The following is a 19178-nucleotide window of genomic DNA, read 5'->3' on the forward strand; positions in this document are numbered from 1 at the left end:
TCAATGTAAAATTCTGAGCTCTTCAGACCATCACGGAACTGGGCACTGCTTAAAGTCCAGTAGTTTTTGGTATAGAGTGTATACCTGCTGTATGAAAAGTTACATTTAATGAGTCAATAGCATCTTCTGGAGTTGGGAAGTCATTTGCATCGCCTTCGATTTCACTTAGTTCTTTAAACTTATCCCAATCTGCTTTGTTGATACTCCACTTTGGTGATCTTTGAGTTGGTGGGTCATCATTTGTTTCAATCATTATCGGGGCATGGTCACTGCTATGCCAGTCATCATTTGGTCTCCATCTGAAATCAATTGTGCAGTTGGGGCTAGAAATTATAAGATCTAGACAAGAGACAGTACCTGTTTGAATATGGTAATGGGTGCGCTCCCCAGTATTCAAAAGTCCTATATCTTCGTATTCTATAACTGAAACTATAATATTCCCTTTTTGGTTTGTAGTAACATCTCCCCATAGTGGGTGTCTGCCATTAAGGTCACCCATAATGGGAAACGGCTATAGGAGCTGATTGATATAAGTTACTTATTTCCTCCCGGGTAACCATGGTGTTTGGGGGCAGGTAAAGAGAGCATAGGGTGTATTTTCTTTTTAATTATATCTGAACTGCTACTGCTTGAAATATTGTATTTAAATTAATTGGAAAATATAAACGAAATATCCTCCATGACTTCCCGCTTCTATATTATATGGAGTTTTAAAAGATATATATTCCCTTGGTCAGGGTGTATGTCCATCTAACATTGTCTCTTGTAAGTATACACCTACTGGAGAATATTCATAAATTAAGACTTTAAGCTCTTCATACTTTGCTCAAAGTCTCTGACAGTTCCACTGTAATTTAGTGATGTGAATGTATCTATTTTCTGGGGGGAGGTCCTTTATTCAAGGTTGTTTTTGAGTGTTATTTTTTTTATTTTTTTGTCTTTATGAGCTTTTTGTGAAGATGGTGGTTTTTCTTCAGTAGCTATTTTGGCAGTTTTGGCTTTTGCTCCTTTATCTTTTTCTTGTAAAATAAATCTGCTAGGGTTACATTTCTTTGGAGTTGATGGAGAGGGTGAGGGTGTTTTTGTTCTTTCATTTTGTTTTTTTGTTTCAATCTCCATTGAGTCCGGTAGTGATTCTGCCCAAGATACTACACTGGAAGATGGAGGAGATTTGGGGGGTTGCCCCTCTTTACTATATGAAGTGTTTTTATCGTCAGGGGGTAGGATATCTGCCTTAGTGTTTTGTGTTCTTGCCGAGGTATATTGGTCATCTGGCCATGAATGTTGGGCTGCTACCCCAGAAGTTGAGGTTTCATTCAGAGGAGGGATTTGTTGAATGAGGTGGATTTCTTGGGGTAGTAAGAGCATTTGCAGATTCTACCCGAGATATTTTGCTAGGTGGAGGTAGATTGGAGGGTTGCCCCTCTTTACTATATGCCATGTTTTTATGATCAGGATGTAGCATATCATAGTGTTTATTGTTCTCATCAAGGTATGTTGATCACCTGGCCATGGGTGTTGTATTTCTAACCTAGAGGTTGAAGTCTCATTTGCAGTGTGGGGATTTGCAGAACAAAGTGGATTTCTTTAGGTGGTAAGAGCGTTTGCAGATTCTGCCTGAGACACTACGCTGGAAGATGGAAGGATATTTGAAGGTTGCACCTCTCTACTATGTGAGGTGTTTTTGTATTCTGGAGGTAGAATATCCATCTTTGTGTTTGGTGTTCTCACCAAAATATGTTGGTTATCTGGCCTTGAATGTTGGGTTGCTACCCCAGAGGTTGAAGTCTCATTTGTAGTAGAGAGATTTGTAGAATGAGGTGGATTTCTTGGGGGTAGTAAGAGCATTTGCATAGCTCTTTTTTCTTCCTAAGAGTCACTTAGCATGTCCTATTGTGATATGCTCAGTGTAAGCTTTATTTACAGCTGCTGTTTCAAATTTATATATCTGTTAAGGCTCTTTTGACTAGAGAATTGTAAATTTCTAAGGTATTGAAGTTTCTGCTCTGGTTAAAGGCATCTTCATGCTTATCAAATGTTACCCAAGCTTCCCATTTTTTCTCAATGTCAAGAAATTTCATGCGAATTTCTACTTTAGTTACAAATTTGCTCAGTGGAGTAGATATATCATCATACTTACACTGTATTGGAATATCTTCTATGTGCACAATTTTCAATTGTTTTATATTACTATCAGTATTAGGTTGTCATCTGTGCTTAAGATTTTTCTGCATTTTGACTTCAATGAGGGTGACCTTAGTGGGGGCGGTTCCCCAGTCAGGTGGAAATGAAACAAACTATTTTTAGGGCACCTTTTCTAGCCCCCTCCCCATGTGGGGTGAGCAGAGTGGGTCCTGAACAGGGCTGCTCAGTCATGTGGGTAACTGCCGAGCTGTGATGTTGCGTCCATCCCAACACTTTTAATCCCTTTACTGATTTGTTCAACTTCAGCTGTGTCATCTGCACACCTTTTGTTTACACCCCTTCTGACATCCAGGGCCTGTTCCTCCCCTTCCTCATTTCCTTCCATTTTCCTCCATAATTCCTCCCCTTCTCCTTTTTCTTCACATGCCCACTACACCACGAGCTTTCCACTTCCCTACTAATACAACATAGGTACTCCCTCATCATTGAAATTCACTAAAATTGCATTTTTTCCTGGAGTTCCAATCTTCACTGTCAATCTGACAATTGTATTTACCTAGTTCTATTTTACAGGAAGGGGAGCTATGCTCGTGGTGTCCCGTCTTCATATCTTGTTTTATCTAGACTGTTTTTAAATTCGTGTATTGTTTTTGCACACACCACATTTTCATCTAACTTGTTCCAAACATCTATTATCCTGTGGGGAGAGCTGTTATTTTCCAGGTCTCCTCTATGATTATCTTTCTTCTTCTTTCCATGTCCTCTTGTATCTCTACTATCCCATTTTATTAATCCTCTCTATCAATAGTTTCTTTGCCTTTCACGACTCTATAAATAGTTATCAAGTCTCCTTTCTTCTTTGCTCTAATGTCTGTAGCTCAAGTTTTGCCAGTCTCTCCTCATATGATAGTTCTGAGAATGTTGGTGCCAATTTTGTAATTGCTCTTTATATTCTTCCAAGTTTTGTTATACATTTTTTTTGTACTTGGTAACCACGTCGTCACTGCATAGTCCAATCTTGGTCTTATCAAAGTGACTAGTATTTTCTTCACCATTTCTTCATCCAGGTATGTAAATGCCACTTTGATTATTCTTATTAAATTACGAGTTTTTCCAAACACTTTGTTTATATGTTTCTCAGGGAACATATTATTCATAATAATGACTCCCAGGTCCTTCTCATTTTCTACTTTTTTTTTATTTCTTCCTCTCCCAATTTATATGATCCCACTATTCTTTTTTTGCTTCTTCCAAATTCCATTATACTACACTTCTTAATATTGAATTCCATCTCCCACTTCCTACTCCATTCCCATATTTTGAGATCACTCTGCAGCGACTTACAATCTTCTATACTGTTCACTTTTTTCAACAGTTTTGCATCGTCCACAAACAAGCTCATATAACTTTCAATTCCTTTATCCATATCATTAATATATATTGCAAACATTACTGGGGCCAGAACTGTTCCTTGTGGAACTCCACTCATCACTTCATCCTAATTAGAATGTTTATCTCTTATCACCACTCATTTTTCTTTCATGCAAGAAGTCTTCCATCCACTTCAGCAGTTTGTCCAGTATTCCTCCTGCAGTTAATTTCTTTAGCAATTTTTTATGTGGCACCTTATCAAAAGCTTTTTTCAAGTCTAGAAATGCACAATCAGCCCATCCATCTCTTTCTTGTATTATATCCATTAGTCTTGAATAGAAACACATCAAGTTTGTGATACATGATCTTTCTTGTCTAAATCCAAATTGCCTTGGATTTAGTATATTGTTTTTTCTTTCACAAGTCTTAGCTACTGTACATGTAAGAGAGACTGGTCTATAGTTAGTAGGGTCTTCCTTGTTTTCCCCCTTATATATTGGTACTATATTTGCTCTTTTTCAATCTTCTGGAACTTTTCCTTCTTTGAATGAACTGTTTATTAGACTATGTATTTTGTCTGTTAGTTCATTCCTGCATTCTTTCAAAATCCAGTTTGTCATTTCATCTGGTCCATCCAATTTTCTGACATCAAGATTACTCAAGTGATTCAATATTTCTTTCTTTGTTACTTCTATCTCCTTCATAGAGGGGACTTTCTCCTCCCACTCGACATTTCTAAGTTGTATGTTCTCCCCCGTAAACACCGATTTAAAATGCTTGTTCATAATTTCTGCCATTTCTATTTCCTCTGTGTATTTAACTCCTCCTTGCCGTAGATTCACTAATTCTTGTTTGTTTTTCAATTTGTTGTTTACAAATCTATAAAATAGTTTAGGTTGATGTTTACATTTTTCTATGACATCCTTTTCGTATTTTCTCTTCTTCTTTGCGCACTTGTACATACTGATTTCTATAACTAGAATATATTTTCAATTTTTCAGGTCTTTTGCATTTCTTCCATTTTATTCAAACTTTATCCCTTTTGTCTTTTAACTCCCTACATCTTTTGTTGTACCAACACTTTATATATCCCTTTTCTTGTTTTTGTCTTGGAACATATTTTTCCACTCCTTTATATATATATTTTCTTTTTTTCATTTCTCTTCTACTGTTCTTTCCTCTTTGTGTATCCTTTCCCAGTCTGTTTTTTTTTTAATTCTCTTATGAAAAAAAAAATCCATACATCAATCTTCCCTTTCTTTATTTTTCATTTTTTTTCCCGTGTATTTTTCCTCATTTAGTTCCAGTTCAAACAACATGTTGTCACTTTTACTTATTGGTCTTATATTCAATCTTGTCCACTATTTCAGGTTCTGATGTGATTATTAGGTCTAGTCTCGATGTATCTTCCTCATTTCTATACCTAGTATCCTCTTGTATCAATTGTGTCATTGTATATTCTATCATCATATCAAGTAGTCTCCACCCTTCACTGTCATCTCTTCCCAGCAGATCTCTTTACAATTAAAGTCACCCATTATAGATATTCTTCCTCCCTCTTCCATTTTCTTATTTAGTGTTATCCTTGTGTCTTCTAACATATTCTTGTGTTCTCTCTCTTCCCACGAAGATATTTTAGGAGGCACATAATTTACCACAAACTTCCTGCTCTTCCCATCCCTGTCCTCTATTTCCATCGTAATCATCTCCATTCTTTCCATATGTAACATTCCTTACATTTATATCCTTCTTAGTCAGGAACATAACTCCATCACCTTGTTTAACTTCTCTGTTTCTAATACAATAATTATATACACCATGTCCTACACTGTTGGGTGGTAATGGACTTTTCAATTTTGTCTTCACAATTCCCATTATGTCCGGCTTCAGGTAATCATTCAGTTCATTCAAACCTGTTTTCAAGCCATCTATATTTGTGAAAGATACTTTTAATTTTCTGTTACCTCCATCCTGTTTTCTGTTTCCTTTCTGTTTTTCTCTACTATGAACAATGTTCTCACTTTCATATTCACTATCACTACTCTCCAATAGAATTTCTCTTTGACTCTGTTCTGTTCTCGTTTTCCTTCGTTTCTAGTCTTTTTGTTTTCTCTTTCCTCTTTATTCATTTCTCTTTTCATCAATACCTTTTTATACTGATCACTTTTTGCTAGTTTTCCTGTTTTTATAAGATATTCTCTGCTGTCGTTTGTGACCTAAATTTAATCTTAATTGGTCTGGTTTTATCTGTATTGTATTTCCCCATTTTATATATTTATTCAATTTCTTTCCTTATTGTTCATCTTCTTGTTATTTTTAATACCTTGTTTACTTTTTCCTTCTTTACTCTTGTAGTCCTGTTTGGATTATGCTTCTCTTCCATTCCTAATATAATTATACATTTCTTTTTATCTGCTAAGTCTCTTACTATATTCTCCTCCTCTCTCATCACTGTGTCCTTAGTTTGTTCGTTCATCTGTTGTTTCACTATATCTCTAAATTCAATTTTGTTATTCTTTTGGACTTTTTTCCAACCACTTGCCTCTTTTGCTATGGACTCTTTATTCTCTTTATTATTCCTCATTCTCTTCCTTTACTTCTCTTAACGGTCTTTTAAATTCTTCTATTTCTTTAGTTAGGTTTTGATTCTCCTTCTTTAGTTCTTCCAGTTAATCAACTCTTTGAGTAACTAGTGCGAGTTGACTCAACCTAACCTCCCATGCTTCATTGTATTGGTGACATACTTCTTGTGTGTTGTATATACATGTTTGCAATGTTGTTTATTTATTGCTATATATTTATTATTGTATATATCTGAGCATTTTTTTTTCTTCTTTTTTGTAATCGCAAATGCGATTCATGTATGCTTTTCGCGCCAACTCAAGGGTTGGTTACTTTTGTGTTGTGAAATATTTACTTTATCATATAACCCATTGTTTCATTTAAGCCACCCTAATACATTTTGGTGGCAGCGTAAACGTTTAGTGACTCAAAAGTATTACAAAGACGAAAAATTAGTGACTTTGATTTGCCGGCTTACACATTAACATTTTGTGTTCTTGTGCTGTGTTTTCTCCCCATTTTTTTTTCGTTCCAGCCAGGTATTTTCAGTGACTTTAATTATTAATAGTCATTATAGTGCTCCGGACACTGTGTCTTCAGTTGCATTTCGGCGCAGGCCGTTTGCCGGCAGGTGATTTTTTCTTCCCTACGGTTCTTGGAAATCATCGTCGCCTGCCCGGATTATCCTTGTGTTCCTGTGGTTCCCTCAGCGGAAATTGCGCCTGGATGGTGAATTAGACAGTTTATTTGCTCCAGGAGAAGCCAAAGTTAAATCTGTGAAGACCGGTTAAGTGACGCTTCCCTGCTCGAAACCGTGACGTCATTGGCGTGGCTTTACTTTCAATGTTGAACTGTCGTCGCTTGGCGACGCGTGTTTATTTACGTATATGTACTTACGTATTATTACATTATTGATTTATGTATTGCATTGGTTCTGTTTTCCAATGCTTATGTTTGTATGCATTACACAATTTATGTTTGTATGAATTATATAAAATTTTGTGGTGACGTTCGCGTCCCTTAATGTTACCCCGGACGACCTTCGTCACCTGCGACGTGTGTTTCATTACGGTCGTAATATAATTTTCTTCCTAGTGGTCTATGTATGGCATTGGTAGTGTCAATGCTTGTGTTTCTGTAAATTATATGTCATTGTCTGTGTGATCCACTATATTATTTTTTTTTACATTTCATATTGGCGTTAGAGTGTTGTATTAGTTTGGTGATAGTGTTTTCTTATGCTTCTAAGAAGTGGGACAAAGTTATCATCTCCCACCATGTCTAAATCGAGGCCTTCGTTTCTCAGCCCGACATGCTCATCTGAGCCAATGGGAAACAGGGTAACATTACTGCATCAGAATCCAACTGTGGTGCCTTTTTCTGGAGTAGACCCTCATTATAGGGCGGCTATCTTCATACGTCAGTGTGAAGATGCTATTGTACAGTCAAACGTTTCAACGGGTCTGAGAAGATATCCTTTGTGAGGTCCCAGATTGTGCCACATTCTTTTGCTGCAGAGCTCCTCTCGGCTTCGTGTTTAGATCCTAAACTTCTGAACTATGATTATGACACCTTTAGGTCTAACTTCCTTCAACTGTTCGCAGATACTCTTGGTGGTGGTGCGTTCCATTGGTACTTCAAGCTAGCTGATACTCTCGTATCCCGACTGGGTACCCTCGATTATCGCCGTGCGCAAGCTCAGGCCAGTATCCTTGCTGTTGAAGCTTTCGAGTCATTGTCCCAGTCGGACTGGGTAGAGAAAGGTAACATTTCCATAGATAGATTTCGCCTTATCGAGCAGCATCTTCTCTCAAGTATAAGCCTGATGACATTCTATTGTCCTTTGCATCACAACTTTCTCGTAAACTGGGAGAAGTCCCATCTAGCTCTTTGTGTATTAGCAATGCTCATCAACAGGGTCATGTCCCTTGTTCTCCTCAACTCTCTCAGTCTACAGTTTCTACTCCTAGTTCCCTCAATCTAGAGTTACACCCCCTCCCCTGTTGTGTACTTTTTGTAACAGGTCTGGTCATTCGAGCGATTTTTGTTTCCGCCGTAGGCGCCAGGTAAACAAGTCAAAACTGTCCCCTGTTCATAGGAGTGTACCTACTGTTTCTTCTAATCAATCACATGACCTTTCCAGAGTAGAACCTCCAAGTACACTCAGTTATTGCCATATCCATGGTCAGTGTAAACATTCGACTGATCAATGTTTCAAGGTTTTGAAACTTAGGGATGAGACTTCTCACTAGCATCGTCAATCCCATTTTCCCCAGCGCATGTTTCCCAACCCCAAGAGTTGACCAGCAATGTTCGGTCTCAAATAATTCCTTTTGTGGCTGTTGAATCTTCTCAATTACTTACCTTTCAATTTTTTACTAGGGATACGCCTCTGTCAGTCACTGTAGATACTGGTGCAGAATGTAGTCTGTTAAGTAGAAAGGCTTACTTTGCCTTGCGAGAATTGTATAATCTCCCTCTATCTCCCTTTTGTAATAATTTGCATTCTGTGCAAGGCTCTCCCTTGCTTGTTCTAGGATCAGTTTGTCTTCCTTTACATTTTTCCTCGCATGCTACAGTATTCAATGTCACTTTTGCTGTTGTCTCTGGCATTACCCTTAAGTGTGATTGCCTCCTGGGTATTGATGCTCTTACAGCTCATAGCATAGATATTTCTCCTAGTCGCCGTGTAGTGACTTTCTGCAAAGTTGATATCTCTGCTTCGGATAGGCCAGTTTCCGTTTGTGATTCTTCTGTGCTTGATCAGTCCGCACATGTGCCTGTCCCAATTTCTCAGAGCTCTGCCCCTGTTGATCATTGTGCTGCTGTTGTTGTAGGAGAGCATCTTATTGAACCTTCAAGTTCTGTTCGAGTTCCAGTGCGCGTCTCAGGTGCCCCAATTGGGTCTGACGTTCTCTCTTTGCCTGATTCTATTCGTATTCGTCGGCTTGCCCTAAAAGGAACTCTCTCCACTATTCCTGAGGATCACGTTACCACAGCGATGGTAACCAATGTTACGGGTGCTCCTATTTCTCTCTCTCCTGGCAGACACTTAGGCTCCTTTGAGGTGGTACACGTTGCTGCTTTCCAGGATTCGCCTATTATAGCAGCTTCTGTTCTACAGTCTCCTCCAACACGTGACCCTGCTCGCGTAGCTTCTGAACTTGCCACATTTGTAGGCGAAACTGATTGTCCTAAAGAGACGCCTCGTCTCCTTGACCTGCTAGTTACCCACCGTCAGGCTTTGGCTTTACCAGGTGATCCGATAGGGGTTACAGATCGTGTGGTTCATAGAATTGACCTTCAGCCAGGCACTCGTCCTTTTTACGTCCCTTCTTACAGGTTGCCTCACTCTCATCGGCTTATAGCCCAGTCCTTGGTTGACGATTTGTTGAGTGAAGGTGTTGTACAGGAGTCCCACTCCGAGTGGAATTCGCCTCTTCTCCTGGTGCCTAAGAAGGATGGATCTTTTCGTCCTGTGGTTGATTATAGGAAAGTAAATGAGGTCATTCTTCCTGGTCATTATCCTCTGCCTATCTTAAGCGAGCTTCTTCAGTCCATTGGCAATGGTAATACAGTGTTCACCACTTTAGATTTAAAAGCAGGTTTTTGGCAGATACCCCTGGAGGAGAAGTCTCGTAAGATCACGGCCTTCTCGACTCCCAATGGGCACTATGAATGGCTTCGTTGCCCCATGGGTTTGCGGAATGCTCCTTTGACTTGCCAGCGTCTAGTTAACTCTATATTTCATGGCTTAATTGGGAATGGACTTTTTGTTTACCTGGATGATTTGATTCTTGTTTCCAAAGATGTGGAGAGCCACTTTTCTAAGTTGTCCATGGTCTTGCAACGGTTTGCTGAAGCTGGGTTGAAACTCAACTTACCCAAGTGTTCCTTTTTCAAGGCTAGTATCCAGTTTCTAGGTCATGTTGTAGACAAACATGGTATCCATACCACTGGTGAAAAGATCAAGGCAGTCAGAGACTTCCCTGTACCGAAGTCGGTTGAAAATGTACGGTCCTTCCTTGGACTTGCAGGATACTATCGTGCATTTATTAAAGACTTTGCTTCAATTGCTTCCCCTCTCACTCGCCTTCTCAAGAAGGACTCTTCCTTCCAGTGGCGTGATGTCCATCAGACAAGTTTTGATTCTTTGAAGCTTGCTCTTACTGAAGCACCTGTATTGGCTTTCCCTGATTATAGTATCCCCTTTACTATTTGTACAGATGCTTCTGGTACAGGTATTGGAGCTGTACTTATGCAACAAGTAGAAGGATGTAGACCTCATGTTATTGCATATGCTAGTCGCATTCTTAACAAGCCTGAGTCCCGTTACTCTGTTACTCATTTAGAGGCCCTGGCTGTGGTGTGGGCTTTAAAGCACTTCCGTGATATCATTTTTGGATATCCTATTACAGTCTACACGGACCACACTGCTGTCACTCAGCTTTTTCAAGGAAAGAATCTGTCAGGTCGCCTAGCCAGATGGTTCCTCACGATTGAGGAATTCAATCCAACCCTAAAACATTTGCCCGGGCGAGCTAATCCTGTTGCTGATGCACTTTCACGGAATATCCCTGTTGCTGCTGTTACCGTGATTGATAACTTTTCCCTGCAGGATCTGGTAAAAGCTCAGCGTGAAGACCCTGTCTGGTCTACTGTCATTTATGCTTTGGAGTCTGGTGATGATTCCACCTTACCAGCTTTACCATTACCTCTGTACCAATTTTCCCTGCAGGACGAAGTTCTCATTCGCAATGTGGAAGTGTTTGAGCAGGATGTGGCGCAGCTAGTGATCCCTGAGTCTCTAGTTCCCATTGTTTTGTCCCTTGCTCATGATGCCCCTCAGGCTGGTCACCCAGGTCGTGACAAAACTCTGGCTATGGCACGGAAGAAGTATTATATATTGGCCTAAAATGCGACTAGACATTGCCTCTCATGTAGCCCGGTGTAGTTCTTGTGCCCAGAACAAAGGTTCTACGAGCACTGCTCCCATTTTAGAGTACCCTATTCCTTCTCGCCCCTTTTCAGACTGTAGCTATAGACCTTTTGCAACTGCCTCGTAGCACACAGGGCTCTGTGTATGTCCTTGTATGTGTGGATCATTTTAGTCGTTTTGTGGTCCTAGCTCCCTTACGTAACAAATCTGCACCAGTTGTAGCACATGCTTTAGTTTCCCATGTGTTGTGTCCATACACCACTCCTTCGGTGCTCCTTAGTGATAATGGGGCTGAATTTAAGAACGAGGTTTTGGCAGGCATTTGTGCACGTTACGGCATTAAACAAACTTTTGTTACTGCTTATCATCCGGCGTCCAATGGTCTTGTAGAGAGGACGAACAGGAAAATTTTGGAGATCTTACGTCACCTTGCTAGTCATTTTCATGAGTCTTGGGAGGATTGGCTTCCCCATGTTAGTGCTTGTATCAATAGCACCATAAACGCTTCCACGGGAAAAACGCCCCACTATGTTGTCTTTGGATCAGAGAAACGACTCCCTTATGACATGCTTGACAGTCCTGCTCGTCCCCTCTACAATGTGGATGACTATAGTAAACTTCAGGATCATGTGCTGCATGATATTTATGCGGCTGTTAGGGACAAACTTGTTATTTCCAAGGCTGACATGTTAAAACACCAACATGGTCGTGCTAAGCCTGTGAACATCATTGTTGGGGATCATGTCTTTAGGAGCATGCCGGACCGCCAGTCCAAACTAAATTGTAAATTCACAGGTCCCTTTTTAGTAACAGAACAGCTCCATCCCAACAAATTCAGGGTTTTTGACCCATCTACGGGTCTTAGTGAGATTTGCCATTCTGACAGGCTTAAAAAGACGCAGGTGCCCATACCTGCATTCACCCAACCTCCCCCAACACTCAATGTTCCCATTGTATCACCCATTGTGGGCCACTCGTATCATCTACGTTCACGAAGTGCTAGGCCTTGATGGTCGAGTGAGCCTCTTGTATGTATTTTTGTGTATTTGTATGTAATTGGATTGTGAAGTTTTGTACCCCTAGCCCTTACTCTTGTAAATTGTGTATTTTCTTGGGCGCAGACTCATTTGGGTTTAGCGTACCTGTGGTAGGGGATGTAATCTTTGTTATATTTGCAAACTTATTTTTCTGCCAATGGTGTTTTGTTCTTCCCATTGTCTTATGTCTATTGTCTAATTCATGTGTATTTTGTATTATTTCATGTTTCATGTCCCGGACGTCCGGCAATTGTCCTATGTATTTTTTTTTTTACTGGCGCCAGTTCATATATATATATGTCATGTATATGTATAATTGATTGTGTTTGTATATGTTGTTTATGTATTCCTTTATGTATGTGTATATTTGTTATGTTATGTATAGGGTGTGCTGATGAGCCAATTTCTTTCCACGCTTTTGTCATTCCCCTGTGGTGTGTGTGGAGTCAGATGTATATGTTGTCCATGTTGTCTTGCTGTGGTCAATTGTTTTTTTTTTTCATTTGCTCAGTGGGGTCACTGAGGGTGGTGGCCGAGCATTGTATTGGTGACATACTTCTTGTGTGTTGTATATACATGTTTGCAATGTTGTTTATTTATTGCTATATATTTATTATTGTATATATCTGTGAGCATTTTTTTTCTTCTTTATTGTAATCGCAAATGAGATTCATGTATGCTTTTCGCGCCAACTCAAGGGTTGGCGTGGGGTAGTCATGGTCTCGCCTCCTAAGTGTACGCACGCTATTTCATGTAGTGAAATATTTACTTTTGTGCTGTGAAATATTTACTTTATCATATAACCCATTGTTTCATTTAAGCCACCCGAATACATCATTCATTTTTGTTAGTTTCTCCTCTAGACTTACTAGTCGGGGGAGGTTGTCATCTCTTGTCATAGAAGTAATTATCTCCTCTTTCCATTGAGCTGCTGTTATCTATATTCCTACTTTTAATACCTCTGCTCACCTGTTCGACCTCGTCTGTGTCATCTGCACACCTTTTGTTTACACCCCTTCTGACGTCCAAGGCCCGTTCCTCCCCTTCCTCATTTTCTTCCATTTTCCTCAATAATGCCTCCCCTTCTCCTTTTTCTTCACCTGCTTACTACACCATGAGCTTTCCCCTTCCCTACTAATACAACACAGGTACTCCCTTGTTTTTGAAATCCACGAAAATTTCATTTTTTTCTGGTTCCAATCTTCACCGTCAATCCGACTCTGTGTATGTGTATGAGATATGCAAAGATCGTCAAATATACATTTTAGAGATATCACAAGTAGTTTAAAATTTATTTTGGATAAAATATTTGAAAAAGTTGCGTAGGCATTGGCTCTGCCAATGAGAGTTCATTTTGGGTAGAGGGTGGGTCTTGCTGTAGCTATTTTTACGTGATTGATGGGAATTTCTCTACACGGTAAGATTGGACTTGCGTGTAACCACCAGAGGTGGGTATGAGTCGAAAAAATTGAAGTCCAATTAGCGATTACTGTAAAAATAAAAACGATGTCGATCTGGATTAATCGCAAATTGCTTTAAAATTTCGGCAGTCCAATTGGGATTATAGTGAGTCCTCCTTGTACAGTAATTCTTTATCCGGTAAATTCACAGTTACGGTATTTGGTAATTAATACCCTCGATTCTATTTGCAGTAAGAAAAATTCACAGATATGGTATCCACTAGATATTTTGAAGAGGATAGAGCAAGGAAAAGGTACATCTGCCATGTTCTATTATTACATGTTATAATGGGTTGGGTATACAGTAATTTCAGTTTGCGGTAAGGTTTTCAGGAATGCATATGTACCATATAACAAGGACTTACTGTATCTGATTCATTTGCCGGGGATTAATCCAATTTGATTATCAGATTCAAAAATGAGGATCCGATTAATCGGATAATCAGACTTCCAAATTGGACCGCCCACTCATGGTAACCACTTACTATAGGATGAATGAATGCTGCAAGTTGGGCTGCAAGCTTTTCATCAACTAGTGTAACCCTACATTAAGCTACTAAAAAATTGTCCCAAAACCATAACAGTGATTATCAAAGTAATTCCAAGAGTTGTCTTTTCTTATCAAACTTGACTTCCCTACTTCATTTACATCAATTATATGCCAGGGTCATACTTGTTGATATAATTCAAGAAAAAAAACATGTTTATTTACATTATACACCCTTTATTCACTGAAAAACTAAACAGTCATTATTTGTATTTCACCCACAGAAAGTTATCTTCCTGTTGTAAACCTCCCAAGGTTATTGATTTTACTGTAGCATCTGGATGGGTTTGTAGTAAACTTGCAGTTATTTTCGGGGGCGGTGGGTTGTTCAGTTGTAATGTGAACAGAAGCATACTCACCCTCTGAGTCAATGTACCTGAGCGTGCATAATCGGGCCTCTGGCAATCCACGTAACTTGAAAATGAAATTAGAAAAATGTTTAGTGAAGGAACCCTATTCAAACTCCAATTTCTTATTTCAAATTCCCACACAAGGAAATGTCATCAGATACACTGTGTATATACAGGGAAAAGTATTGTAACAAATGAAACTGCTTGGCATCCTTAACCCCTTTGGCAAGAGGTTCTGCTTTCCTTTCAAAAAATTGTACTCTGTGTCCCCAACCTTAAAAAAAATATATATATATATATATATATGTGTATATATATATATATATACACATATATATATATATATATATATACTGTATATATATATGTATATATACATACATATATATACATATATATATACATATATATATATATATATATATATATAAAACGTAGTCCACCACCACAGTGAAAGGTTTCATTGACAAATTAAGTGGCGGATCAAGAGAGGTGGGGTCAAAGCCTTCCCCCACAAATTTGTTCTTTCATTACCTCATTGCAGAGATCAAGATACCTGCCTTGTGTACACTGGCACATGGCAGGAAGCAGTAATACAGTGGTAGAATCTTTCCCAGTATTTAATAAAACACTTCACTGAGAATAACTGGAATATTCAGCACATTATTGAGGGTAAATGTTAAGAAATGCAAGATTAATTATTACTTTTGCATAGTATTTTGAGAGAAACTAAAGTGAGAGCATATACTTTAATATATATTCAAAATCATTGTATTTGTGCTAAAGTACATCTCTTTAAAAGCATAATCTACATTTACAAAATTCAGGTTACCCCCCCCCCCCCCAAGCATCATCTACATCTACAAAATTCAGGTTAGCCTCCTGCCCCAATTTTGATCCTGGATCCGCCACTGGGCAGGGGTACGGGAGAAGCCACATGTCATAGTTGCCCTCCTCTTCCAATGTAGATCAACACTGTCAGGCTCCCAAGAAGACTCCTGATCCCATTTCCATCTTCAGGCAAATGTAGTTTGGCACCCCGTTGGCCTTGCTTACTTCGGGTCATCTCACTTAGAGATGATCCTGTAAACAGGGTCACTGTCCAGGAAGCTAGCAGGGTGACTGTAGTGTCTCAGCTGGTGTTCGGTGATAAGGCTGGTTACTTGTCTTTTGTCGGCACCATTGTGACTGAGAATCCTTGGCAGAGACTCGGAGTTGAAGGAATAATTCATGTGTGACTTGAAACAACTGGGGCTCTGGCAAGGGTTCAAGTCTCATCCATGCAACCACTTAGATGATGTAAGGATTTAGAGCGCCATCGAGTAGTTGAAATTCAACTTCTTTTTCCATATCGAATAACACTTCTGCTTTTCAATTGGCTGTCACCTGACGATTTCATTTACCTCTATAACACCTCTCCCCCGTCCCTTGGCAGTGAAGGTGTCAAGTTTAAGATTCAACACTGCCACCTTCAACACAGTGAACACATGCAGCATCTTCCCTGTTTAAGGCTCTGGCAAGGCCAAAATGGTTTTATTTCGCGAAGTGGAGGGGGGGGGGTAAACTCGTAACAAAATGTGATTCAGTTGATCAAAGAAACACTCTTCCCCCCCCCCCCCACCTCATTCCCTAATGAACAGATTTAACTGGGTCCTTGTCCGCAACAACAATATCTATAAAGTGAGCCCCTCGTATACCGACAAAGTTCACCCTGTAAAGGTTCTATTTGCTGCACCCTCCCTAGTTCTGCTTCAATTGAAGGCAATGATGTGCACGGCCTTGGCTTGCCCAAGACACAGGAAATTGGGTGGTCGACAGAATCATCTGCCATGGCGATAATCTATTCTGTCAACCAACCTACAGTACTTCACTCATCCGTTGCTCTATTTTTTTTTTTTCAATTACTGCATTTTCATTGCACTACACAACTATGCTTACTTTAGTTGTCACAAAGAGATTTCATGCAGCTAAGGGGGGCCCAGTGAAAAAGTTAAAAGCCCATCTCTCTAACCGATTTCGATAATCCCGTTAGCTATAATACTGATGACCCACTTTCGGAGAAGAATAAGCGAAGATATAGAGATCTGTATACGACTTACACCTCGGCTGAAAATAATGATCAAAATAAGAAATTACTATTAGAATAATTATCTAGCTGAAATAATATGAGTATATATATCATTTCAGTGAAACATTTAATGGGCATTTTCAAGAGAACTGAAAAGGCTAAAGGGAATGATTCCTACAAAAAGTACTTCCAAGAAGACTTGAGAAATACAGAGAGTTGCCACTTCAGGGTAAACCCCATGGGTGTTTCTAGAGAATGCGAACTTCTGTGCAAAAAGTGTTGCTGCGCCCTTTAACCCTCTAGGTACCCACCCCCATCGATCTTGCTTTTGAGACTGAAAAAGAACAGGTGGAGTGCCTCAACAGTAAAGTGCCAACAGACCCCTAAAGTGTCACCTTTGGGATTTTTGATCGAACTCTTAACTCCCCTGCTACTGTTGAGTAATGAGAGAATTGATTAAAAAATATTGCTACAATTGAAATCTTTGACGGAATTCAAGTCATGCTCAATACAAACTTTACTATGAGTTAGGAGTTATTTTTGTCCAAATTCCTCGACTCCCGAGACAATGCCAGAGTCACGCAGTGCAGTAATGTCAATTCAGCACTCACTGAACATCTTCGTCAAGACAGGTCTTTAATATTTCACTGGAGTACAGTAACAGAAAACTGTTTTGAATTTAAATAGAACACTACACTTTATCTTATATCTGTAACTGTATAGCGCTATACGTATACAATCACAAAAACACAATACAATCACTTAACACTATTCGGAGATATAAATTTCACAGGTATTCGCTAGCTGGTGTCTGTGCAGAAAAACGAGGTCTCTAGCTGAGGTCACGAGTGGACTGAGCTGAGGTCACGAGCGGACTGAGCTGAGGTCACGAGCGGACTGAGCTGAGGTCACTAGCGGACTGAGCTGAGGTCACGAGCGGACTGAGCTGAGGTCACGAAGGGCTTAGAAATATTCAATAGAGAGGACTTGTTAAATTGTGACAAGAGAAACACAAGAGGACATGGAAAGAAACTCAAAAAACATAGTTGTAGGAGAGATCTGAAGAACTATTTTCCACATAGAGTGGTGGACACTTGGAACAAACTGGACAAATAAATAGTCACAGTGTGTGCAAAACCATTCATTAATTTAAGAGCAAACTATCCACTGCGAGATACAAAGGCGGGACACCACGAGCGTAGCTCCCCTTCCCGTACAATACAACTAGGTAAATACACACACGCACACACACTTTCGTCAGATGGACAGCGAGAATTGGAGTTCCGAAGAAAAAGCGAAATCTATTTGGATCTCAATGTCAAGGAAGTACCTTATTGTACTTATAGGGAAGGGGAAAGCTCATGGTGTAGTGGGAAGGTGATATAAAAAGGAGAAGGGGAGGGATTACTGAGGGAAATGGAAGGAAATGAGGAAGGGGAGGACTTGGTCCAGGAGGCCAGGCATCTTGTAAACAAGAGAAGGACCGGGGATGATTTTGGAGACAAAGGGACTAACAAAAATGTAAAGACTAGAAATATAGATAAGAGTAGCACAATGGAAGGTGAAGATAATAATTTTCAGGGATTTAATGAAGGGGGGGGGGATAGCAACCTCCCCCAATTAGCAAGACTAGAGAAAAATCTGAAAAAATGACCGAACATTGGGAAAGTAGGCTTGGTAACATAGCAAAGATTGTGCAGAAAGTTGAAAAAATTGGAAGAACTAGAGAAGGTGAACAAAAACTTAACGAAAGAAATAGAAGAATTAAAAAGACAGTTAAAAGAAGTAAAAGAAGAGAATGAGGAATTAAAGATGAATAATAAAGACAATAAAGTGGCCAAAGCGAAAGAAGCACAGGGTTGGAAAAAATCCATTTACTGACATAATTAAACAGCAAATGAAAGAACAAACTGAAGACTCAGTTATTAAAGTGATGAGACAGAAGGAGAATATAGTAAGGGACTTAGCAGATAAAAAGAAATGTATAATTATATTAGGAATGGAAGAGAAATATAACCTAAATAGAACCACAAGAATCAATGAGGAAAAAGAAAAAGTAAGCAGTTTACTAGAATTAGTTCAAGAAGATGAACCTGAAACCATGAAACAAATTGAAGAGATGTATAGATTCGGAAAGTATAGTACAGATAAGACCAGACCAATTAAGATTAAATTCAGGTCACAAACGACAGCAGAGAATATCTTAGCAAAAACAGGGAAATGAGCAGACAGTGAACAATATAAAAAGGTATGGATAAAAAGAGAAATGAATAAAGAGGAAAGAGAGGAGGAAAAAATTGCAGACATGAAGCTAAGGAAAAAAACGAGAATAGAACAGTCAGAAAAAGAGAAATTCTTTTGGAGAGTAGTGAATATGAAAGTAAGGAAATACGACATACTAGAGAAAAACAAAAGGGAAACAGAGGATGCAATGGAAGTAGCAGAAAACTAAAAGTGTCTTACACAAATATAGATGGATTAATAACAGGATTGAATGAGCTGAATGATTATTTGAAAGAAAAAGATCCGGACATAATGGGAATTGTAGAAACGAAATTAAAAGGTCCACTATCACCCAACAGTGTAGGACATGATGCATATAATTATTGGATTAGAAACAGAGAGACAAAACAAGGGGGTGGAGTTATGTTCCTGACTAAGAAGGATATAAATGTGAGGTGTGTCACATATCGAAAGAA

The 19178-nt window shown here is 39.2% G+C and overlaps 1 protein-coding gene across 1 annotated transcript in view; it reads right to left on the reverse strand.

The window, feature by feature from the left end:
* The window catches only part of LOC143037732 (uncharacterized), an 82724-nt gene that overhangs the window by 60081 nt on the left and 3465 nt on the right, over positions 1–19178 (reverse strand). Inside the window, exon 2 of the mRNA XM_076206279.1 lies at positions 14421–14475. Within this exon, the coding sequence (XP_076062394.1) occupies positions 14421–14475 (55 nt within the window). The remainder of the gene's footprint in view (positions 1–14420; positions 14476–19178) is intronic.

This window comes from Oratosquilla oratoria, chromosome 23 (assembly GCF_046742065.1).
Source record: "Oratosquilla oratoria isolate Oo_2021 chromosome 23, ASM4674206v1, whole genome shotgun sequence".
NCBI lineage: Eukaryota > Metazoa > Arthropoda > Malacostraca > Stomatopoda > Squillidae > Oratosquilla > Oratosquilla oratoria.